Consider the following 26274-nt stretch of genomic DNA (forward strand, 5'->3'; position numbering starts at 1 on the left):
TTACATGGGACTTATAACACAATCCGTGACTGGCTGTTACGACTTCGTTTCCGTAAAACAATGAGTTCTGATAGAAATCGCTTTTAAATTTTGCTCTACAAAAGCTTCCAGCCACTTCAGTGATTAACAAAAACGTAAAAAAAACAGACAGACAGATAAATCTTGTCAAAAAAAATATTTTGATGTATTTATCGTATGTATATTTATATGCATTGTAAAAAGCGAATATTTCAATATTACTGTCTATGTTGGAGTGTCTGTTTGACACTCCATTTTTATTTATGTGTCTAAACTAGACTGGATGGGTCAAAAAAATAAAACAATCAAACTTGGCACGTTAAATTCAAAATTGTTATTTATTCTTAACTCGAAATGACAAGTAATTACAATTTTTCCTTATACATGACTTACATAAGAATATATTTCACATAATTTGTTTTTTTTATTTTATTTAAATTTATTTTAAATAATTATATTTACAACTTTAACATTATTGTACTCGATTGGTATACCATTTTTTATTTTATTTTTTTATCAACCATGATAAATTTCAACCTTTAATACAATTTTCTTTTTCAGCTGTAGATAGATCCAAAATTAACGAACAATATAAACCTTTATACATTCATAGGATAAGCAGAAGTATATGTATTTATGACGTTACTGGAGAAATAATGGTTGTCTTGTATACAGTATGGAGATCACTCATATGACTTAAATGAAACTACAAGTATTACTCGTCAACAGAAGTAGGTATAACACAACTAAACATTACAATGAAATCCGAAAATTAAAGAATTGAAATTATAAAACGATATAAATACCTAATTAAATAAATCAAGTATTCAATTCTGTGTGGATGGGTAATGGAGCTACATTACCCATCCCACACTATGTTGTCATTCTCACATCTACTCTTCCAAATCTCTCTCTAACTTTCTACTTATTCGTTCTTGGCGCACATACACATACATATAAAGGAAACAAACTACATTATAACTGCACTGAATGTATTATTATCCACTTAAAATGTGTCCTCAGAGAGGTCTTTTGTCCTTCAAACATTTACCGAGTTAGGACAAACTTGTACACTTGAGTAACCACATTATTATACTCTATTCAAGAGAGATTACGGTCTATTTTTGGATGTGCTATAAATAGAACTGTGATGTTATAATAACGTGAAGTGACTAAGACCAAGTTTTGTTTTTTGTATAAAATAAAGAAACTTATGATTAAACAATAAGGCTTCATATTAGGTAAAAGGTAAAAAAAAAATCATAGATTTCAAAGATATTTAACTTACATCATACAAAAGTTTGGACTAGCAGACAATACTCTTAGTCAGTGGTTCCCAAAGTTGTCTGGACGACCTATCTAGATCAAATTCCTAAACTCAGGATCTACCTTCAGGGAATTAGAAATTACCAATATGAAAAATAAAATGCAAAACGGTTGGTTAGTAGACGACACACAGACCCTCTAAATTATTTGACCAAATGGGTCGCAATTTATTAATGGCAATTTCAGAGCTAGATTATTTGTCCAAACTATTTTTTTAGTCAGTTCTCTAGATTTTAGCATGCCACAATGCCTTTGTTCTACAAGTCAACTTGCGAATAAAATGGTCAGCTTGCTCCAAATAAAAATAATATCAACTCATTTCAACACCGAAACGACGACAAAGAAATCTCCTAAGTTATTACAAGCTTTTCAAGGCTCCATTTACCTCCCACCGAGTAACTGATATTTCCTTTTACGTAATTATTATTTCTATATTTAATACTAGAAGCTATACAGAAGTTTGTAGCGTCTCATAATCAATACATTGACTCGTATGTTTCGAATAGGCATAGTCATTTATTGTGAGCCTCTCAGTACAAAAAATCAGAAATTATGAAAATCGATGTATCCGTCAAAGGGTTTTTAAGCAATAAGCACAAAATTTTACTAACCTAGGTATAAAGTCTGGGACATAATTGACACAAATGATAATATTACGGTGCGTAGCATTCTGCCCATGCCTCAAAGAGTCATCACACAACCACTAATGAGGGCCCAATAGGGCTGTTGCCTGATCCAGAGCTGCGGACTACCTAGCGGGTTCTACTTCGGGGCTAAGGATCGGAAAGCAGGAGTAGGAACGGGATGGTTTTTAGTTAGTAAGAGTCTGACAATCCCTTTCGCTTCGCTCTAGATAACCTGCCTCAAAAAAGGTCCTTAGATGAATATTTTTTGTGTTTGACTATCTCCAAGTTTCTTGCCAGAGGTGAAAATTATAGCAAACCCTCTTTTGTAGAAGACAGAGGACGTATATTATTATAGTCCAGCAGTAGACTGTCACATGCTGTCATTATTGATACTAAAACTGTTTCCTTGTAATTAAATAGATGTTTTACCTTGAAATGACAGTTTATTTACAGGCATATTTAAGTTGACTGTTGACATACAAAACTAGGTATTATTATAAACGTTTTGTGGTGCTTTTCCAGTGATCTATTTTGAAAATAATGTTTACCTGAATGATATAAAGTATTAATTCGTTTGTCGAATAAATTATGTACTTTACCACAATTACTTTAAGGTCTACAATTACATTGTTGTTTCATGTTCTTTAGTGAAACGTTACAATGTTCTGTTGAGACTAAAGCCGTAATAAGAAAACAGTGGAAAATACAAGATTAGCAATCTTTACTATCTTACTACATACAGTCTATACTTTTGTCCGCCTTCTCGTCGGATAAAAAGTATCCTATCACTCAAGTTAGCTCACACTCTCTCTGTATACCAAGCTTCATTGAAATCTGTTCAGTAGTTTTAGCGTATTTTACACACACATCCAAACAAACAAACTTTCACATTTATAACAATAGTGTGATACTAGACTTTAACCATAAATACAGCTTTGATTTCCTATTTAGTGGTGACCAATCTTTTTATCAACGAAATTAATATCAATTAACAAAAAAGAAAATAAAGTTACAGATCTTATTTCCTTTTTTATCACTTTCCACGTGAGGTTCCAAAGCATTCAATGTATCGTACGATCGGCAGCTCATCCCTCTACACCTACCAGTATAAACAGAGCTATGTTATTGAAGCCATCTCTACATTGAAAGGTCAAGTTATATTGGAAAGTATAGTATGAAGTGCTGTTCTATACGGGAGGCCCATTATGTGGAACGACTCATCCATCGAGTTTAACGTTAAAGGCTTTTGTTAAGAGGCTTTTTGGCTTGTATTTATTTCCTTATCTCGTTTGTAACGAGGCGAGCTACCTGATTGAGTTAAATGTATTGTTATTTGAGGTATTCGTTCGTTTATCATCATGAGCTAGGCATGAGCGTAAGTTTTTAACTGACATGGTTACTAACAATATCATTAGAACTAGCAAGCGCTATGATCTACGATGAAACTCTACGTCTATGATCACGGATGAAATCAGTTGCATTTTCTCTTGATCTAATTTGAACACTCTTTGCAAATTCGGCACCCATGTCCGTAACATTTGTTATATTACAGCTCTTATGTAATCAAGGAATATGAAGCTGTTCACACAGAAATTAATATTTGATTAATTTAATTATTTATTGTTTTAAAAATTTCATTTTTTTTAATTTGCGGTTTTCGTTGAAATATTTAGTTATGTTATGCTTCTGTGGACGAGTACTACCTGTAGTTTCATTTAAGTCATATGAGTAATCTCCATACTGTATAGAACTAAAATCAACTTTCAAAACATTAGACAGAATACGTACTACGTACACCTTTATTACGTTCATACATTCTTTGTAGGAACACGAATACGATATTACATTGCTCGTCACATCGCAAGCGTGCCTTTAAAACGATGTGACCTCAACCTTTTGTTCCCAAAATAAAAGGTAGAATATTCAGAACATAGTAAAGAGTTTCGAAATAGCACCGAAGTACTATCAGTAAACGTTTGCCATATAAACGTGATTGTGAAAGTTGTTTCGTTACGATTCGGTATGGCGTGGTGCCAATCCATCGCTTACTGGTTTTGGTATCAGATATCTGACTTTATATTTTTGTGTAATTTTCGGTTAAATTGTCGTCGCAATTACCATTTTGAGTACCACGAAAATCCATTTTTTTTTCACTACTATGTGAGTACTATTTTATTGTACTACATTATTATGAGTAGTGAAACTTGATTTTTCATGTTGTATCTTTTAGGAAACAAGAATATGAAAATCTCGTCTATTTAAAATTTAGCACTAACGTTTTAAATGAACAAAAATATGAATATATTCATACCAATATTATGAATGCCAGCAGATTAACATACATACATAACCTCACACCTGTCTCCCATAGGGGTATGCAGAGACAGTGGAACGCCAATAGTTACGATCCTTACACACCTCTTTCGCTTAACAGATTAACTTACTCCATATATGTCAAATAAGGTAAAATATTTTCAACTTTATAGTTTTGTAACAAGTTCGAAAATCCATCAACAAAATATGACATACTGGAGTATATTGACGTGGCTCTTTACCATTAATGCACTTTACACAATTCCTTTCAACCTATCTACAGCTGAAAACGATCAACATCAGAGAGTATTTACTTTATACATAGAAAATTAATTACAATGACATTTTTTACTTAATTAACTTTAAAATACAAGCAACGTTATCCAAATTCCTGATGGTTTTGTAGGAAGATCATCCTCAGACCGATCAGGGCCACCAGGAGATGGGTCAGTAAATGTGTTTGTGAATTTGACGCTGAAGAGTTGTTTCCATGTTGCATTGCGGCTGGTGTTTCACCTGTGAACAATGGAGAAGAAAATATTAATGTTATGATTAACTAATATTGTGAATATTGAACGCCGTGGTGGTCACCGGTGACCGACGTTAGCGGAGGATTTGCCTTCAACAGTTTTCTATTGGTAGTCAAAGACTTAACTAAAATGTAACATTTATTTATTTAAACACATGAAAAACCCAACGGCTGTACTATTTAAATAAATAATTTAATAACTAAAATTTATAAGTGTACGAGAGCTATAATTCAGCACAAATGAAATGGCTCGATTGGAGTGATACTATGGCTACACAGAAAACCGACGTCAACCAACGCTTGCGTTGTGTGAGTGAGGTTACCGGAGGCCCAATTACACCCCTTTCCCCATCTTCCCAATCCCTGATTCCCCAACAACCCTTAAGTTCCTAACTCCCAAAAGGCCGGCAACGCACTTGTAACGCCTCTGGTGTTTCAGGTGTCCATTGGCGGCGGCGTATGCTTACCATCAGGTGATTCGTCTGCTCGTTTACCGGTTGATATAAAATAAAACAACTTTATCAATATTTATTCAAAAGTTTTAAACTGAAATCCATTTCAAATATTAATACCATTATTGATACTCTCAGCAGAAAGTGCTTCTAGCAAGTATTTTGAACTCGCAACTTCATATCGACTTTCATGGCTTAAAAGTCCTCTATCTTTTGAAAACATTTTGAGACCAAGATCCCGTTTTAAGCTGAAGGAATTATTATTTCTTGTGTTGTTCACTGATTTTAAGAAAGTAGTTTCCGATTTTGACTTTACTTTTTGTTTATGCCAGAAGATAAAAGTTGGACCTGTCAAAACCAATACGGTACTATCCTATTTTTTTAATGGTCGTCTGTTTTGTTTATTATTTTAAAACATTATACACGTGACTTTTCTTTTCTCTTTAAATTATATTCGACTATACAGTGATTTGAAATATCGTGTGACGTCACGATTAACTACATTTTATAGGATAACGTTACATAAATAACATAATGACCTCCCACTTCCAAACTTAATTCCGTTTTATCTAAGTATCGTAACCTTATATGACAAAATAAAAAATACGTGTCTAATAATTTATTTTTTATTATGTAACTGTTGGGCAAGTTAGATTTTTAATTTTCATACTGTCTACTTTCCTGTTTGTAGACCTTAATTCCTCCTGACATGCGTTTGCTTTCAATTATGAGTAAAATTAAGAAAGGATATTCATCATGAGACCATAAGCCCATCTTTCATTTATGTTTCGAGTGATGTGATAGAATAAAACTAATCAAATCAGAATCCTACTAAGTACAAAAAAGGGTACAAATTAAAAGAAATAGCTTTACAAATATCCTACCAAACTAACGTGTTCAAAACTCTAGCCTAGTCTAAGGAAAACTAATTTAATTTCAAAACTTTACACAGAATGTTACGCTTGAAGAAATTCAAAGACTTTAAGGTCGAAACAAATGACAATAATGTAATTACTCGGCTAGAATAAATAAGAAAAACTTTGTAATTATTAACTTCCTAATTTATTGAGCGTACTAATTGGGTGTGCTACGCTATGCTCACTTGTCTCGTTTTTACGCAGGGTTCCGTGTTTAAAGCCCAAGAGACGGTCAATTGTGTGGGAAAGCCATGCTTCGGCACGAATGGGTCGGCTCGACCGGAGTAATACCACGGCCTTATAGAAAACCGACGTGAAACAACGCTTGCGTTGTATTCCGTTGTGTGAGAGAGATAACCGGGGGCCCAAATACCTCCCTACTTAAATCACTTTGCTAACCATAGTGAGGACTTGATGTACTTTCACTTATAAATGGTGGTAGTTGTCCTAATGCCACCATTTATATACCTACTTTTGGATTTTGTTAGCGTTTAAGAAAGTGTTTATAATATTATTATACAAAAAAATCGAACTAGTATAAAGAAATCGTACATTAACACGTTAACTGTCTCGTCTGTGACTGAATTGAAGGATTTGCCCACATCAATTTTCTTTCGGCAGTTAATGTTTTAAAAACATTTCTAATCCCATTATTGGTAAAAACAACCCTTTAGAACCCCCACACAATACAACGTTCGCACTTTCTGTGTTTTTACGACACTTTTAAAGTAATAAGATGGCCCACGGAATCCAATTACAGAAATGTACTTAGGTTTCCCGACTGTCTTCGAAATGACAATTTACCTTCCTTCATCTATTACATTAAATTCATTAGCCTTTGTAGCGTCTCCTAAATCTCATAAAACATTTGTACTAAGAACGAAATTATATTTGCAAAATGGATTTTCTAATTTAACATTGTTTTATACCAAATATTTAATCAGTTTTCCGAAAGCGTTTCGGGTTATTATGCCATATTCTCCATGGATACCATTTCTTTTTTAGATAACCGATCTTTGAGTCGTATATAAAAATAAATTATTGTTAATAGAGCATTTAAGCGAAGAGGATGGTAAAGATAAATGCGAATGATGTTTATATTTTTTTGTTGGTTTATAAATAGAATGGAACGTTTCTTTGTTGTTTCATTTCCATATTTTATTGTTGTTCGCGTTTGAAAATGTCTTTTGATTATCATTGTGAGTATTTTTAGATTCTTCCATTGCCTTAAGGTATTGATTGGAACTTTACAATTTAAGATGTTTTTGAAATTAACAATTCTTGCACAATGTACTTATCTTTGTGAAAAGAAACATCTTCACGGAATTACTTTTGTGTATAATCTTTTCAATCATAATTATATGCACAAATATTTATTCAAATGTTTTTCCTTTTAATAATAGATAGTAGTTCCAATCTTTCCAATCCTTGATTCCCCAATAATCTTTAAATTCTTAACCGCTAAAAGGCCGGCAACGCACCTGTGACTCCTCTGCTGTTGCGAGTGTCCATGGGCGGCGGCGATTGCTTATCATCAGGTGATCCATCTGATCGTTTACCGGCTTATACCACAAAAAAGTCAAAACACGATTACCAATTTAAAGTCTTTATAAAAAGTACACTATTATTCTATCAGAATCCAAATCACAATCTAATTTTACGCCAATGCCAATGAAATCACATAGATTTTTATATTTTACATCTAATATGGGAATATAATCTTTAAGCCTGTTAAGTTAATGCTTATTTTTGGAACTAGATACCAGCTTACTTTTCGAGGAGAAAATTGAATCTTTGCGATAACGTCTTTATTTACCAGAGCTCTCTAAGGTAAAGTTATAAATCTTTTAGAAAATGATGGTTAGTCAAAAAAATAACGACGTTAAACCTAAAGTCTAAACTATCAAAATTTGATATTATTTTTTGACATACATACAGTTCAAGAGAAATGAAAAAAAATAATGATTACTTAATCAGCAAAAAAAATATATTAAAAGAAAAATTAAAATAGTTGTTTGATAGGCCCAACATTAATTACACTCGTATTTTAATACATAAACTGTACAGTACCCTTAGTACGAGTTTGGACTTAATCGTCAACTGGCGAGCGCGAATCTCGCGAGCGCGCGCGAGTTGGCACTTTCCGATTTTACCTACTTTTTTTGTCGTCAACTCGCGCGTCTATGTAAAGTACAGTCAAATAAAAAGAGATTGAAAACAAAAACTATTAATCTACTAGACTTCGAGAAGGCTGCAATGTTAGCAGTCAAAGACATATTCCCTGAAACAAACGTTAGAGGGTGTTTCTTTCATTTTTCGCGAAGTTTGTGGCGGAAAGTTGACGAAATAGGCATAACAAAATCTGTACTATTTAGAAAACATATAAAGAGGTGCGTTGTTTTGGCACATTTGCCCAAAGAAGCTGTTGAGAATGGTTGGTTGTATATTATGTCTCAATGTCCGAATGATAAAAATATTGTAAAATTTAATGATTATTTTGTAAGAACTTGGTTGAATGAGACTTCCATTTTCGCAGACAAATGGTCTTGTAATTTTAGCCAACACCGCACTTCGAACATGGTTGAGAGCTGGCATTCTACGGTAAATAAAAAAATTAATAGCAAACCCAAAAGTATTGCACATTTTTTGACTATCTTAAAAGAAGAAGATAATTATTATCAGACTTTATACTTAAAGAAGTCTAATATAACTGCAAAATGTAAAGAAACTTGTGCTATTGATGAGCACATTACCAACACTGTTAACGAATTTATCCATGAGGTTATAAATATTGACTTATGTATCGAAGTTTTGATCTTGTGATTTTTGATTTAATTTAGCATAGTCTGTTTATTTTAACGTTTGCTATAAAAATAATTTATAACAAACCATGATCTGTGATTTTATAGTCTGTGATTAGTTTTATTAGTAGGTCGTCAGTAATAACTTAGCCAATTGATGAATCTACTTATTGATAGTGTTTAGCGTTTTTTGTAAAAATCATTTACAACCATATCTGATCTGTCATTTTATAGTTTCTAAGACTCTTTCTATGGTTCCTAAGATTGATTTTATTAGTGAGCAATAATAAGTCAGTTTGTTGTCAATTACTATGTTTAGCTTTACTATTTTACGAGTATACTTACCAATATTCAGTACGGTTTAAATTATTTATATTATGAGATTTATCGAAAATCTCCTCACATATAATTTTGTATACGAGTATGTGAGGGGAGTGTTTTCGTTGTTTCTATTTTATTTACTTAGTTTTTTACAATTTACATACTAGATAATAAGATAATAAGCCAAATTCTCAAATCAATGTGATATTGTTGATAATTAGTATGGGAAATACTACTAATAATTTATATTTTGTCCTGTTGATTTATAATAAACTGATTTCAAAACGATGTATATTTTGTTTTATTTTAAAAATCAAATTTCATAAAGTTTCTTATACATTTCTAGTAGGTAAGTACCTAACTAAATTAAATTTGTTATAACGTTTTTGTAGCTGACTATACATTAAAACATCAAATTATATAGACGCGCGAGTTGACGACAAAAAAAGTAGGTAAAATCGAAAAGTGCCAACTCGCGCGCGCTCGCGAGATTCGCGCTCGCCAGTTGACGATTAAGTCTGAGTTTGATTCATACTGAGAGCGCGTTCGGCGCTCTGATTGGCCAGCTAGAATGAACTAACCAATACTTTAAACGTAAAGCAAACTCATACTCAAGGTGTACACAATAATACACATCTAGTGTTCGTCAAAAATAATTGAAAAGAAACGACAGATTATCCTACACCAACACCACAAACATACAAAACCAATAAATTGTTGAAACACTTCTATTTGCGGTGTTAGTTCAGCTTGCAAGCGTAACAAGCTAACGTTTCTCAAACGGCATCTATTGCCAGTTTGCTGGACCAAATCCTTTGTTGATCCAATACAGTATTCTGGTACTAATTGATTTTCTCGCACGTTCAGTGTGAAAGCTCCTTGCACTTGCATGTGTCAAAATCTTCCTTATTGAGTGTATTGTAAGAATATGGTAGTTTCCAAATAGTCAAATCCAATACTTTTATCGAAATCTTCCTTATTGAGTGTATTGTAAGAATATGGTAGTTTCCAAATAGTCAAATCCAATACTTTTATCGAAATCATAGAAAAAATTATAAAATTCTTGGAGATCGCTACTTATCACGTCATCAATAATTTTTAACATCAAACAGCATACTTATTACTCAAAAATTAGATAGAAGAATTAAAAAAATAAATACATCGTCGATACCATGAATGAAAGTACGATTACTTTGGGATATTTAATTTTAGTCACTTATCTTCAATTATGTTGACGTAGCACCTAAACTAACTCCTTATTTTGTACTGCTTGATGATACTTATAGGTTGGTAAAAACTAAATTGTCAATGTCACCTATCTTAGCTCCAAATTCCCTTAAATATAGGATAGGATGGCTAAAAGTGCCGGTGGATTGGACCAGAGGTAACGTTTATTATAAGTCAAAGGTATTAATGAACATTTGCACACAGATGTAGAAAAAAAATACATCTCATGCCGTATAAAGGCGCAAACTCAAAGTTTTATATTGCTTTACAAAAATAAACTTTAATTCCATTGAATAAAAGTGCAAACGGGAACGCGTGCACAGCTCTGGAGGCGCCGTTTGATGTCTGAATCAATGTTTGTACAACTTTGAAGTTAACTGTGCAGAAAATAAAGTATATTATTCAATGTGTTAAAAATATTTCACTCCTTTTATGTGGGATTTCCACGTGTACTTTTTCCTTCGATTTTAATTTCGTACTAAAACAACGACTTTCTTATTTATGTCTTTTATTTATTTTATTTCTGTACGCTTTGCTTTTCATTCATCTCGCTTACGTTAAACAAACATTATGTTATTATTACATTTTCTTGTTCGTCAAAGAAGGGATCAGAACTACTTAATTATATTCTTACATTATTTTGCGTTGACGTTATCTTTTATGGTATAAGCCGGTAAACGAGCTGATAGATCACCTGATTCTATGAGGCTGTGGTATCACTCCGGGTCCATTCGTGCCGCAGTATGACTCTCCTACACGTTATTTTATTAATCTCTCTGTGACAAGTCACATGTTCTCTACTTAGCGTTCTGCTTTGGATTATTATAAAAAATTTAGAGTTACTTTGATCGTCAACAGGTTCAAATATATTTCCGAAGTCAACAATTTTATTGTATGAATACTTAGTACTAGTTTGCTTGACATTGAACGAAAACGAAAAAAGAGCGCGTTTAGTGTTCTAATTGGCCGGCACGAATAAACAAACCAATCTGACTACCGAACCCGTTCTCATTTCGTTTTCGTCCAAGGTAAAGTAAACTCGCACTAAGGGTCGTAAACCGCTTGTGTTGAAAACCGTCTGTTTAAATTGTACTCTATGTTAGTACAATTTAGTCATATAATTCAACAAATGTTTAGCAAAACATTGCATACTCAATAACAAGAAAGGAAGCAACTACTTACTTTGAACAACATGAACGGTCACAGAAGCTGCCTTTGCATTAGCAGGCACGCAAGTATAGTTTCCGGCATGGCGCGGCTCCGCCTTTCCAATGACCAGCTCGCTTGTCTGCCGCCCATTGTGGACACTCACGCCATCTGTGTCAACAAATTGGAAATGTTTAGAAAAATGTTAACATTATTTTGGTTGTTATAGTCTTCAAGCATTTATTCTGAAATATAAATACAATCTCTCGATGAATTTCGATCATGGTGGCAAGTCCATCTAACTAGACTAGCTTACTATGCAGGAGATTTTATAGTGCACAAATGTACGCACAAACACACTCTCTGTTCCCTCACTCTTTGAACATAATGGAACGGCCGACTGATACGGTTGGAGAGTGATCAGGTGCGGGACCAACGCCTTTACGTGCGTTCCGAGACCCGGGGATGAAATACTGCCTGATTTCCTGGCTTTAGGCTAATAATGGCAACTACAGCGCATTTTCCGAGTAAAATTCGATTATCATTTATTTGACCAGCGCGAGAATCGAACCCGCGACACATTGTATAGCAGCCGGACACCCAACCACTGCGAAGGCTGAAATATACTATACTATCTAAACTGAATAACACGAGAAAACCAAACCTAAAACAAAAGAAATCCATCGACAGAAAATCCACATTTTATATTCAAAATAAAACAATCCGTTGTATACCAACACAGCCAACCTACTCGTATACACCAATATCTCAGCTTGTAGACGTACTCGTAAAACATAAATAATTTATTTATTTCGCAAGACTCGCCACTCACTTCAGATTGAAATACAAGTAAAAGACAAAGCAGAATGTCCACTTTAAGATCTTTTAAATTGGGTCACGAGTTTTATTTACATTAGCTGGGGATGTCCTAGAAAATTCTTCAGACAAACAATGTAGGTGCTTGATGGTAAAAAGGATTGTGTTACTTGATTTCAAGTGAAATTTCTTCGTTGTGAAGTTTATTTAGAGCGAGGTTTTGTTTTGAAACTGGGGGATGATATATATCGATCAAGTGATGGTAAACAAGAATATATTTCTTTTCACCGTTACTCTTTTTGTGGGTGTATAGAGGATTCGCCTATTTTATATTTTTTTGAGCCGGAGCCCCGGTAGGAGTAGGTAGGAGTAGAAACGGGGTGCTTTTTAGTCAGTAAGAGTCTGATATTCCCTCATGCGTCGCTCAAGGCGGGAGAAGAAATTCAATTGGATGACATATCCCCCTTAAAAAATAGCGTTTCTCTAATCTAAATAATCTTATAAAGTACATATAACTAAGAAAAGTCATATTGGTACATTAGTAGGTTTCGAACCCTCAGAACTACCACGACATATTATATACAATTATACATAACACTATGTTACTAATTAAGTGTGTACAGATTAGAAGCAATAGTCACGTTAATGATGGAGTGACCTTGTGCATAATTACATATCGACACTAATCCATTACTCAGACGATATTCGCGTTAATCGGTGTATCGGGGATTACGCTAGCAATATGTAATGTATACAGTCAGGTACCGTTAATGATTAACAATGGATTTGCGTGTTTGATCTTCTAATAACTAGTTTAGATTGTCCGAGAATAACGTATGACTTTAACGATAAGATTATTATTGAGAAATCTGGGCTTATAATTTCAAATTATAAGTTTGAAATCGCCAACCCACATTGAGCAAGCGTGGTGATTAATGTCCAAAACCTTCTCCATGTGAGAAGAGGCATTGGTCAAATCCAACAAAATATGAATTTGCAACTAAACCTCTAAACAGGATGGAGAACACATTGATTTTGATGATTTTTTATATAACCCAGGTAACATAACAGATCACCTGTTGGAAAGCAATCGCCGTCATCTATAAACACCCAAAACACCAGAGGCATTACAAGTGCTTTACCGGCTTTTTGGGGGTTAGGAATTTAAGGGTTGTTGGGGAATCGGTGATTGGGAAAGCGGGTAATTGGACCTCCGGTAACCTAACTCACAACGAAACACAACGCAAGCGTTGTTTCACGCCAGTTTTCCGTGAGACTATGGTAGCACTCCGGTCGAGCCGGCCCATTCGTGCCGAAGCATGGCTCTCCCACACTTAATAGTGTAGAAGAGCCATGCTTTGCATTCTTGATGCTCAAAGTATTCATCAATAACACGTATTGTAATCACAAACGCAGAACGAGAAAGCAATATTCCAAATCTATTACAACCTACGATGACTGAGCAAATGAAACTAAATTGAAATGCATTTATCAGAGGCAAGGAAGGATGAGATTCCTTAACAATAAATCCATCCCTACTTTCCATGGCACAAGGGAAATATGTATACCTACGTACTTTAATATATTTGTAGGTACTATTTCTTTAGCTTGCTACTCACCTGACTACTAACGAAGTACAATGCTCAAGGGATTTACTCTAGCTTACAGCTTTGTCAGACTTTGGGAAAATGGCGTCGACCATTGTAAAAGAAATAGTTTTTTTTGTTGTTGTTTCAAAGTATTTTTGTGGACCAGATTATTTTGTATCGGTAATGAAAGCATCGGGTTTGTTTATTGTTTTTGTTTTTAGGTCCGTTTGGTTAAGGATTATGAACTGCTATTGGATCTGTGGATTTTTTTGAAAGGAGTTGTAAGACTGTGCCATGCTGCGGACTACCTAGCGGGTTTACCGGGGCTCCGACTCGAATAGCAGGAGGAGGAACGGGTACTTTTTAGTAAGTTAAACTCTGACACTCACTCTCGCCTCGCCTTAGGCGGAAGAAGTCACTGGATAATTTTCCCCCTTTAAAAACATTGGTGCCATATCAACATAATATATTATGGTACAACGCATTACGAACCTAAAGAAGTACTCAGTAAACCCAGAACTATCAACAAAAACGCAGTTTACACTTATATTAATATCCAGCTCAAAAAATCTCTTTAACTATATAAACAAACTCACACAGCCATCCAGTTAATTCAACGAACTATACGAAAGCAAAAAATACTAATTACTGGTATGATCCCACTTGGCATAAAACTGCAGCAATGCGCAACTCGAGGGTACAACTTTCTGTTTGTAGTTTTTGCATCGCGCATTGATGGATGCAACTTCATATTATTTTGTAGTGGGAGCAGAATTTATGATGTAATTAGCACTTTGCTCTTATGAATCGAGCGTTTATGAATTCAATTTTTTATCAATTTTATTAAACGTTTTTCTGCAAATGGCCGCCTCGTTGGTCGAGTGGTCGCAAGTGCGACTGCCGGACAAGGGGTGTCAGATTCAATTCCCGGGTCGGGCAAGTATTACTGAGCTTTTTTCGGTTTATCGAATTTCTCGGTTGTAGCACGGATTCTGAAATTGTTCCCAGTATATGAACTATTTACGGGAAACACCCTGCTGCTAATGCCCTGATCAGTCAGTTGTTAGATTACTATACGAATATCTGCTTCCTATAGAAAAACCACTTAACTCAATGAATGTGAATATAATATGAAAAGTCCCTTTTCTACTCCCATCCCACAACGTCCTTGCTCCTTTCAACCATTTCGTTGAAAGGAGCAAATAGTGCAAATCCAAGCTCTTACCTCAACATTTCTAACGATATTTATTTTAATATGAATTTTAAAGTTATTTAAAAACTCACTCTCAAATGTCATGTTGATATTTTTAAAAACATAATTCTGAATTTTCAACGTTTATTTTTGTGTGTTATACGAAATGCGAATAAAACTCGCGAAGAACTCTTTTCCCTAGGACATACATTTAATATAAAGTGGGTTTTTAAAAATGTAGGTAATGCTTTTGGCTCATTTTTGATTAAAAAAGGCTTTGGGTTACGTCGTTTGTAAATTCCACAAAAATGAAATGTAAATTACATTTGCTATCGTTTTGTTTGTACATTTATGTTTAATGTAGGAAAATATTAATTTAAACCTCTTTGGAATTTGTGAATGTGTTTTTAAAATGGAAAAATAAATATGTTTTCTAATGTGTATGCGGCGATGTGCTTTGTAATTAAATTAAAATGACAGACATTGCATAAACGGGCAAAAAAATACAGAAGGTAATAATAATATGTTTGGAAGTCTCAAAGAAATTACTTAATGCTCAAATACTCAAACGCCATTCAATTTTTAGACGCGCAAGAATTGTTTGGTCACTTTAATTTTTTGTCAAAAAGGGAGATATCACGATATTACAGTGCAACTTAATATTGGTTAGTATTTTAGTATTCGGACGTAAGTCTATATTCTATAACTAGTATAGACCATTTAGTCATCGGTATATCTCTTTTTGAATCACAGATAACGACTATATCGATGGTTAAAAGGCTAATTGATCTTATGCACATTTTTGCGATATTAATTTATATACGAGTACATTTTCGGAATCACAGAATTTTTCTTCGTTGGATGACGTATATATCTCAATATCGCAAAAAATGACTCTTAGTTTAATTCAACCGTCGTCGATATGAAGAATATTAAAATATTGTTCCTACATAGCTACTACATATTGTATGTGAAACAATAAGTAGGTTCTAAGCAAGATTTCCGAGTTCACTTCGACACTTAATACAAGACTTTGAAGTAAGTTCAAGTGTTGCTTATAATTTTCCGAGGGAAGTTAATAATTTATGTACTTTGTATTAGGTGTTAGTTATTATGAAAGCTTGTTTATATTGATTGTCTTGTTCCAAGCGTGAATGAAAATGTGAAGATCATGGAAACTTATTGATTTCTTATTTAGATTATTATGTATTTATACATTTATCGTATAAACGTATGTCTTGGTGACACGGTGGCTTAAGACACTTCTCATGCAAGAGAGTGCGGGTTCGAAACCCACCAACAGCGAATACCAATGTGACTTTTTCCGAGTTATATGTACTTTCTTAGATTATTTAGACACCACTGACAAACGGTGAAAGAAAACATCGTGAGGATACCTGGGCTTATATTTCCTGATTATAAGTTTAAAATCGATCTATAATATAAAAATAAGTCGGGGTTTCCTTCCTGACGCGACGAGGTTTATAGCAAGGAAAATTCAAGAGAAAAGCAAGAGAACGGGGAAAATCATTGGCTTCGCCGCCAATGATTTTCCCCGTTCTCTTGCTTTCCTAGTTCGCCGGGTTTGCTAGTAAATAAATAAAAGTTTTGATACTCACTCAAATCGTAGTTGATCATTCTGTTCTCGAAGTACCAGAAGACGTAAGATGGCGGCTCAGTGGATCGCTTGACGACACACACGAGCCTCAGCATCGAACCTTCATGAATGATCTTCTCTGACTCGCCCACTATCTCCGCGTACGCCGCTGTTGACAAACAAAGTAATGTATTGATTGTGTTTTGTTTTTTTTATCAGTGAAACTCCAATTCTCGGTTGAAAGTAGGTGTTGGAAGGATTTTTTCAGTAGTTCAGTATAAAGGTAAGCGTTCACAGGTCCGTATTGTATGTATCGCACGCAACAGATTTTAGTTTGTCTTGTATAGAAACTCATACAACTGCGTCCACTGATCCGCATCGTACGGACCGTATGAATGCCACCGGCAATGCCTATAATTATGCGATACGTACTGGATGACGTCATAAGGATGCGTACGATACATACGATGCGGGCCTGTGGATGCTTCCCTTAAGCATGCTTTTTAAGATAATACGGCATCCAATGCATGATTATGCGCCGCATGCTTTATGTTTATTTACGTAAAGATAATAATAGGAACATAGGTTTAGATATAAACTTTATAAGTAAGCAATAAAACTAATATTTCACGAATATAGGCCATTACACACTACTAATGTATAACAAAACATATTATTACCACAATCATATTTGCAATACAAATCTTTGAGTAACCTCTAGCTAGGTATAATATACAGAAATATATATTTCTGTGACGTCCCCAAAATATGAATATATATATACTTCACGAGATAAGAGATTTAGGAAATAATAATTATTCTAAGGAGCACCAATTGTCTAACACGGTAGGTACCTACTATATACGCTTGATAGCATATTCAAAGTCTAGATTTAAAGTTTCTACCTAATTTTCTGTAACGGAAATATGGTTTAGATCACAAAGGACTAGATTAATTAGGAATAGTTGAAAGTGCTAGAGGCTAGACACAATAAAGGGAATGAATCTAGAAAAAAAACAACTTCAAAATTTCAAAGATTTAGTGCCAGAGCCGGAGACAGGACATTAACTTCGACAGATTTTTTATTTCTTATGTTTAAAGGGAGTTTAGAATTTCCTCTTCGAGGAATAAAATGTGTAACGTTATGTTATATTATTTTCTATTAGCTATAGCTCGCGATTTTGTTCGCCTAGAATAATGACTTCTGACACAAATACTTACGTACAGTAAACCTTAGCTGGAACAAACAGACAGACAAACATTGTGAAAATGTGATATTGGTGCAAGTATCGTATCTATATTCATATGGATGTAGTAAAAAACAGTTATTTCAATATTACAAACAGACTCCAAATTTATTTACTAGTCTAGACTAAACTAAACATCAAAGTCACACTTTCTAAACCAACTAGAACCTCACAAAACAAACTAAATTATGAATCAACCTATTTAACACACGATACTAATTTAACTGCAGTAATTTCATAGCGCGACTTTTATCTCACCCTTGAGATACACTGGCTCAGTTAATATAGCATTCCTACGCAAGATACCCCCTTAAAATATTAATTACCAAACGTAAGCCCGCGAGAGGTAATCGCATTCAATGTTACGACACTATAATGAAAAGGGAGGAAGTCACATGACTCATTATATAAGGGAAGGGTTTTAATATACAAGCGGTCTTAACCTAGTTCTTGGGATGCAAAAATACGGTTTGCGGTTTATAAGTACAAGTATCTACATGTGGGGAAAGGCTGTATGTTCATTTTAAGAAATATAACTACCTTTTTTGTATGTTTATGAACAGAACTACGTGTTATGCTTATGTTTTTTTTTCTCTCCATTAAATAATTATAAGTACCACTAACTGATGAGCATACCTGAATTAGTTATTAGTCGACTAAGGTAAGGACACCTAATAAGGCCCACCTCATTTCAAACCCTCGTAAAATTTTGCAGATAAAAAGAGAAGAGAAATTACATATTGGAAGTTATAATACATTCATTTTAAAAGATGAATATCCAAAAATCCAGAAATATGACAAAAAAAACCGTACAGTTTTTGACGTTTTAATACAAATGTAATCTTAGGAACCGGGCCATTATTGGTGACTGTACCTTATATATGAAGCTTAAGAGGTACGTATGTAAGATTCTTAGCAATTGGCGTTACATAGTCTCTGCCTACCCCCATGGGAGACAGGCGTGAGGTTACATATGTAGATTTACATCTAAAAGCGACTGCGTTAGAGTTTTGTTATACCTATTTTTGGGTACAAACTATACTGTTACAACTACAACTAACTATATGGGTATAAATAATAAGATTTCGTAAAATAAAAAAATTAATAAGATCTATTAACAACATTAAAGTTTGCATCTGTAATTAGAACTTTATGTCCTACAAATCAAAGACTGAAATAGCTAACAAATCTTACTTTATACAAGTGAGATATTGATTAGCGTTTCAGAACAGGAATGAGCGGACTGAGCGTCAAAAACATTTCGAGCCAAACTCTCGACAAATACAACACTTGAACGCGTTGTTTGACGTTCAACAGAATTGGATGATACGCCGGTAGAGAGGTTTTGAAAAAATCCTTTTCATTCAATTAGAATGTACACATTTTTTGGTGTTCACGATGTATACAGAACTTCTTTGCTTTTGATTTAACTAACTTATATTTTACCAGCTTATTCCCGCAGCTTTGCTCGCGTGGGTTACTTATGACTTCATTTTCTAAGATAAAAGTGGACCATGTTACTCCTTAGTACATCTGCTACCTACTAATATAAGTCCCATAAAAATCAGTCCAACCATTAGCCAGAACAAACAGATCGACAATACTATATTTAAACAAGCCAACTTTCACATGGTTTAGTATCATTAGTGTGATATCAGTTTTTATTTAATCTGGCTTACATATTTTTAGAACATTGCAATTTGTATTCTAAATCTCCCTCAATAACTTCGCTTTTGCTTAACATTTGCTATCACTAGTTTCAGCGTCACCCAATTTACATCCAGCAAATAATAGCAAGTGAAACGACCAACACCGCTTATCATAAATACTGACCAAGATACGGAGCTCTATATAAAACAACAATGGCGCCCACCAATGCAATGAAACCACAGAAAATTAATTCAGTTGTTACGTCCCACAAATTGGGAGGCCGTATCAATGAATTTATAATGATAATTTTAATTGACAATTTTCACAAAGGCACCAAAATGTAACGGAACGTAATCAGTTTAAAAAGTAACGACATTTTCAACTTTAAATGTGTGTCTACCGGCCATTGAATAATTTAATAGTGTAGCCATTTAAATATTCACGTTTTGCCTTTTATCAATTGAGTTAATAAATTGGATGTGTTTACAAGATTATTAATTTTGTAGCTGGTCAATTAATACATAAATACGTATATAACATCACGCCTGTCTTCCATGGGAGTAGGCAGTGACTATGGAAAGCCAATTGCTAAGATTCTTACATACTGGTCAATTAATGTAAAGAACTAATCAATTTGTCATAAGTAAAGATGAACCTTTTTGTCCAAGTCTAGACCAAAACGTGGTATTTTTATACGTAAAAAAACAAGCAGGCGGTTGTTACACAAATACTTCAAATTTTAATTCAAAGCACTTGTTTAGAAAAGTGAACAATAAGTCATTTTTTTTTATTCGCTGTCCCAAATTAGTCAACGCTAAATACTTGATTTCATTGGTATAACTTATATACAACCACATAAATTGGTGTCACAAAAAATTTCAAACGTAATTTTAGTAGGCCCATCTACAAAACATTCCCAAAAACCCCGAACACAATCTAACACAAGAACAAAACCCAAAAGTAACAACCAAAATAAATGCCGAACACAAAACAAAAGCTGACGCAGGACTTACCGACAAGGACGAGCTTGAAGAAGATACTGGTAGGTGGGTGTGTGGGGACCTGGCACTCGTAGTAGCCAGCATCTGCTGATGTGGCGAACCGTATGTGTAACGCCCAGTCCTGGTAGAAATAAATCACGTTAACTGTTTGCAAGAAGTAGAAGGTTGTCTTGATAAAAGTTTTTGGTTGGGGATTGAATCGATTGGTGAGGTTTTTGGTGAAATCGTTTTTGATGATTCGGTTCGAAAAATGTTTTTTAATGGTGTGGATATAAGTGAGAACAATTATTATTTATTACGTACACACTTTTGCCATTACAGACTATGTCTAATGCGACAAAGTAATTTAACACAAAATAAACTATACATTGTATGTATAGAACATGAAAAAATATAATATTTTGTCTATTCATTATGTTATAACTAAGCTAAAATATTATCTCTGCTTACTACTTTGGGCAAAATCTGAATTACATTGTATACCTACATATAATTCATTAATATTCAAATAATTAAAATTTTATCTCTGCTTACCGCTTTACGCAAAATCTTGGTAACATTGTGTACCTTAGTGTAATTCATTAAAGTTCAAACGATAATATTTGGAACCTACAGCACAATATTTTGTCAATTCAATAAAAAAATTAACTAGGACAGTTCACTACAACAGAAATTAGAACAAACTTTATCTTTAAATCCCTAGTAAACTGAAGAGAATTCTTCCAATAGCTTAACAATCAATTTAGTACCTTAATTCACAGCAATAAAGTACACATAGACTCAGCAATCAATATTGTGTACAGTAAACAAGTAACTAATGAGTACAAGACAATAAACAAACAGCGAACAACAGCAATAATTCGTGGATACAGTTCCGGAAGATTTAACCAAACAAATCTAAAACAATTTTCGATTTCAATCCAAATCCAGTGAACTGTGGCGTAATCAGTAAATTAAACAGAAACAAACAGTATAGGAGTCTTCTAAACGAACCACAAGGAACAATTGAAAGGAATTTGACAATAATGGGTGTTCTTAAAAGGAAACTCGTTCTTACGTCGAATCGCTTTCATCGTTTACCTTACGTTGTTCATTTGTATTGGTGCCACCTACACCACCTAAGGAAATGTTCAAAACTTTCTCTGATAGCTGCTTTGTTGTCTCTTATCTTCATTTCCGAAACTTTGATCTCAATACCTTAATTTCCTTGAATACAATTAAAACTTGTTCCAAGTGATTCATCATTAATTAAAATAATAATTACTTCTTTGACAACATTATTGTTCTTACACCTTTAATCTAATCTAAGCTACAGCTTTAATATTCAAATTTAAAACAACGTCTATGTATCTTCCTTATCCCTTAAATACGGTAACAACATTTCAACTCCGTAACACATCTCATTACAGAGCAGAACAATCTCTTAATCCAGCTCTCATTCAGCGCAACATATAACTTTAATTTACACCAAGCTAAAGTAATACGTACATTTGAAAAACTAAATGAACCAGAAATGTAAACAAAGACTACAAAATCCAGGCTCCCTCATTATGCAGACGAAAAGAATGGAGACAGAATATTCAAATGGAACGTAACTTTTGAAATGGCGGATGGAGCGAGATCGACGCGAGATTAATTTAATCGCAGGCACTTCACCGGGTATTTTGAGAGCACTTGTACCTCATGTCATGAGATGTATGGATATAAAAATTGTTTGTGCGAAGGGACCGGTGTTGATGATTTTAATCAGGGGAAAATAGGCATGTTTTGGGTTATACGTGCGTCGTGTAGGAGTGGTTTAATTTTATGTTCGTGTCATGAGTTGGGTGACGTTGTTGCTGGATTGCTGTGAATGTGACTGAATTTTATCTGAACAAATAAAAATGCTGTTGTATTTTTACTACGAACACTTGTTAATATACTGGGAAAGTATAAAACAGAGTTGCAATTTTTGCTCCAAAGTTTAACTATGTATTTGTAAATATTTCACTCGCAGTTTTGTGAAGTAGTTTAAAACTTTAATGTAGATAAAAAGGGACGAAGCATCAAGCATTCATGAGACGCGAGTTCTTTAAGTTGATTTCTTGAGAACTCGAACTGAGCGTCCTAATCTAATTCAAAGACATCATTTTCTTGATAAAAGACCGTAGTAACACACTGTAACATTTTAATAAAAGGCTAGACTCTACTGAAGAAGAACCGCAAGTAAATTGAATCAGCCGTTGCAAGCGGATATTTCTAGACAGACAAAGACGTTTTATAATGTCTATGCACAAAGGAAGCGCAGAATATATTATTTATTATACATTATACATGTCAGTTTAGTTTATATCCCACCACAGTTTTTAGTATGAGTAGTTAGCATGTCATTGTCTTATATTTCCAAGTGGTATGAAAACTTAAATGACGGAAAGTAAAATTCAGTAAGTAAGAACAACGTTACTTATTTATTCAGTTAGTAATATCATCAACCTAAAAGTGGCGACTGTTGACCAAAGGTCCCTTCTCATTGATCATTAACCACCACGCTTGCTCAATGCGGGTTGGCGATTTCAAACTTATGATTAGAAATTATAAGCCCAGTTTTCTTCACGATATTTTCACCTTCAACTTTGTCTTCTTAGAAACATATAACTCGAAAAGAGTCGCATTTGTACTTGCCGTTGGTAGGTTTCGAACCCGTACTCTTTTAAAGCACCGGGCCACCTCGACATATTTAGTTTTATGCATCGTCACGCCTATCATCCCAGAAGGGGTAGTCAGAGGTACACATTACGGCACTTAATACATGAGGACATAATGTAATTTCAGTTAGTAATAGGATTTGTTTTGTTACATTGTTATAATAATAATCGTGTACTTTATTTCCTTTCATTTTGTGCAAATCAAATTTTAATGTATTGTTAGCTAGGTATACTGAATACTAATAACTTTTAGCTTTTGGTATTGTCCATTTGATTTCAATATGAACAATAATTATTTTCAATGTAAATGTGGAAGGCTATTTACCTAAATTCCTGGTGTTAGTGGAATGGAAAATTTGATTTGTTTTATCATAGAATATCGTTAGTTTTGATCGAAACATGAATTAATACACGATAAAATGTGAATGATCGCGAAACACAATACATGAGGACCAACATTTTTAAGACTACCTACCTATATTTCTTCAAATTTACTTTTTGGTCAAAAGAAGTTGATCCGTCTGCTTGGTTACCATTGCAAACGCCGCCCATGGACACTCAAAATACCAGAGGCGTCACAAGTGTGTTGTCGGTCTTTTGGGTTGTAAGAGAATTGGGGATTGGGAAGATTGGGGGGTAATTGCGCCTCCGGTAACCTTACTCACACAACGAAACTCAAAACAAGCGTTATTTCACGTCGGTTTTCGGTAACTCCAGTTAAGCCGGCCCATTGGTATTTCTTTCAGTTTTGGCAGTTATCTGTTATATATTTATCCACATTACATTATTACAAGCCCACAAACTAGAGAAAAATCGAAAGGAACTTTAACTTTCTGTGACCTTGAAACCAAACCCTTATCCAATTAATCCGCTGATGTACAGATCAATCAGAATAGAAACAAAACCACCATGAATGGTTTAGTTTCTAATAAAGTGGAAGGGTCTATAGTCACTCCATTAACACATGTTCCGATGATATTCAATGCAAAGCAGTTCATACGATCCTCAATGCTTAACGGCTCATGCAATCGATTGAGGATCGGTCAGATGGAAACTGTGCTCCGGATTTAGATTCAAATGTTGATTTGAAAGGAGGATTTCATACTACATTAGTTTTTGAGGAAGCTTTTGATAACAAATTTATATGTATGTAGTATTGGTCTTTGATTTAATTTGATTGGATTATTGGATTTAGATTTTAGTATGGTGTGTTTCTGTTTGATGTTGGTTAGATAGACCAAAACGATTATTAGACCTGAGATGTATAGTTTAAAGCATCTGTACCGTTTTTTTTATGGTATAAGCCGGTAAATGAGCAGACGGATCACATGGTGGTAAGCAATTGCGGGCCTTTTGAGGTTGGTGAATTTAAGGATTGTTGGGGAATCGGGAAGATTGGGAAGTAGGGTAATTGGGCCTCTGATAACCTCATTCACACAATAAAACACAACGCAAGCTTTGTTTCATGTCGGTTTTCTGTGAGGCCGAGATATCACTCTGGTTGAGTCAGCCCATTCGTGCCAAAGCATGGTACACCCACACTTCTGTTACTAAACCATCTCATCCAAATGTAACATTTCAGCTAGATATTTCTAATTCACACTTCACCAACTGCAAACATCAAACATAATAAATAAAAGCTGAATTTAGATAATGTATTTTGATATAAAACAGGGTTTACACCAGACGGGTAGCGGGCGAAACTAGACAATTTATTCGAATAAAGGCCTTAGTACCAGTTGTGGAATAATATTACGTAACATTTGTACCTTCGTGTTAATGTAGAGTTTTGTGTCTGCGGCAATATTTACTAGTTTGATGTTTATTGATTCGTCTGGTATTTTAGTCTTACCGCCGTACTCAGAATCATTTAATGGTTACTTAATCCTTACTTAAGGAATTATTTTTAATACAAAAACGGTACTTAGGAATACTTTAAATAATCAGTAAATATTTCTGAGTGCGGCAGTTAGGGCGATTTTCCACCAGAGATGTACTATGCTACGTTGCTTTGGATGCATACGGGCTTCCACGAATCATATTCATTGGTATGCATAGCATAGCACTGGTGGAAACGGACTCAGGTAAGCTATAAGTTTGTATGGAAAGATTCGTGCTATTGATGGCTCCCCTATACATCGTATACTCCAGCTGCACATCTTCCGCGCACAGCTACATAACTTAGTATAACTAGAAACGGTCACATAGTTTCACAGCTTAGCTATTACATCTCCGCAGCATAGTTACATAACACATTTCTGTTGGAAAAGCACCATTCTTTGGTTTGGATGTACGTGTACCATGTACACGTACAACTCTGCGCCATACTAAGATTTTTCCTGTTTGGATGCGTTAACGAACATATAATGCTACTTACACAAGGAACAACTAAGTATTTGTGAATCATACAAATATTTAAGAAGCTACGAATCAATGCATAGCAAATAGTTCAAACAGCACCTGTGTCAATCAGTCTGAACCACTCTTGATATTGGTAACATTATTTCTATTTTATCGTGTGAAAGAAAATAAGGTCACGACTTAAAATAACTATCTTCCAAGGTATAATTGAATTCATTAAATATATTTTCGTAAAGAGCGTCTATTACAGAAATGTATTGAGGTTTTTAGGTTCTTAATTTTGGACTCTAATGGAGAACGCTTTTAAGAAGTATTTTCAGAGCACATTTTTAGAAATGCTTCTAAGTTTATAATGAACACTAAACGATTAGAGAAAGGACGGATAGATTGGGTAAATTAACCTTTTTTAAAAAATGGGAACCATTTTCTTTACCTCCTTCATTTTTTTAAGCAAGGTAATA

The 26274-nt window shown here is 34.2% G+C and overlaps 1 protein-coding gene across 1 annotated transcript in view; it reads right to left on the reverse strand.

Moving 5' to 3' along the window:
* Window positions 1-4482: 4482 nt before the first annotated feature.
* The window catches only part of LOC118279207 (uncharacterized), a 106336-nt gene continuing 84544 nt past the window's right edge, over window positions 4483-26274 (reverse strand). The window contains exons 5-8 of the mRNA XM_050698417.1: window positions 20781-20889; window positions 16893-17039; window positions 11713-11847; window positions 4483-4799 (exon numbers count right to left, since the gene is read on the reverse strand). Of these exons, the coding sequence (XP_050554374.1) occupies window positions 4663-4799; window positions 11713-11847; window positions 16893-17039; window positions 20781-20889 (528 nt within the window). The 3' untranslated portion in view covers window positions 4483-4662. The remainder of the gene's footprint in view (window positions 4800-11712; window positions 11848-16892; window positions 17040-20780; window positions 20890-26274) is intronic.

The sequence above is a fragment of the Spodoptera frugiperda genome, chromosome 14 (genome assembly GCF_023101765.2).
Source record: "Spodoptera frugiperda isolate SF20-4 chromosome 14, AGI-APGP_CSIRO_Sfru_2.0, whole genome shotgun sequence".
Classification (NCBI taxonomy): Eukaryota; Metazoa; Arthropoda; class Insecta; order Lepidoptera; family Noctuidae; genus Spodoptera; species Spodoptera frugiperda.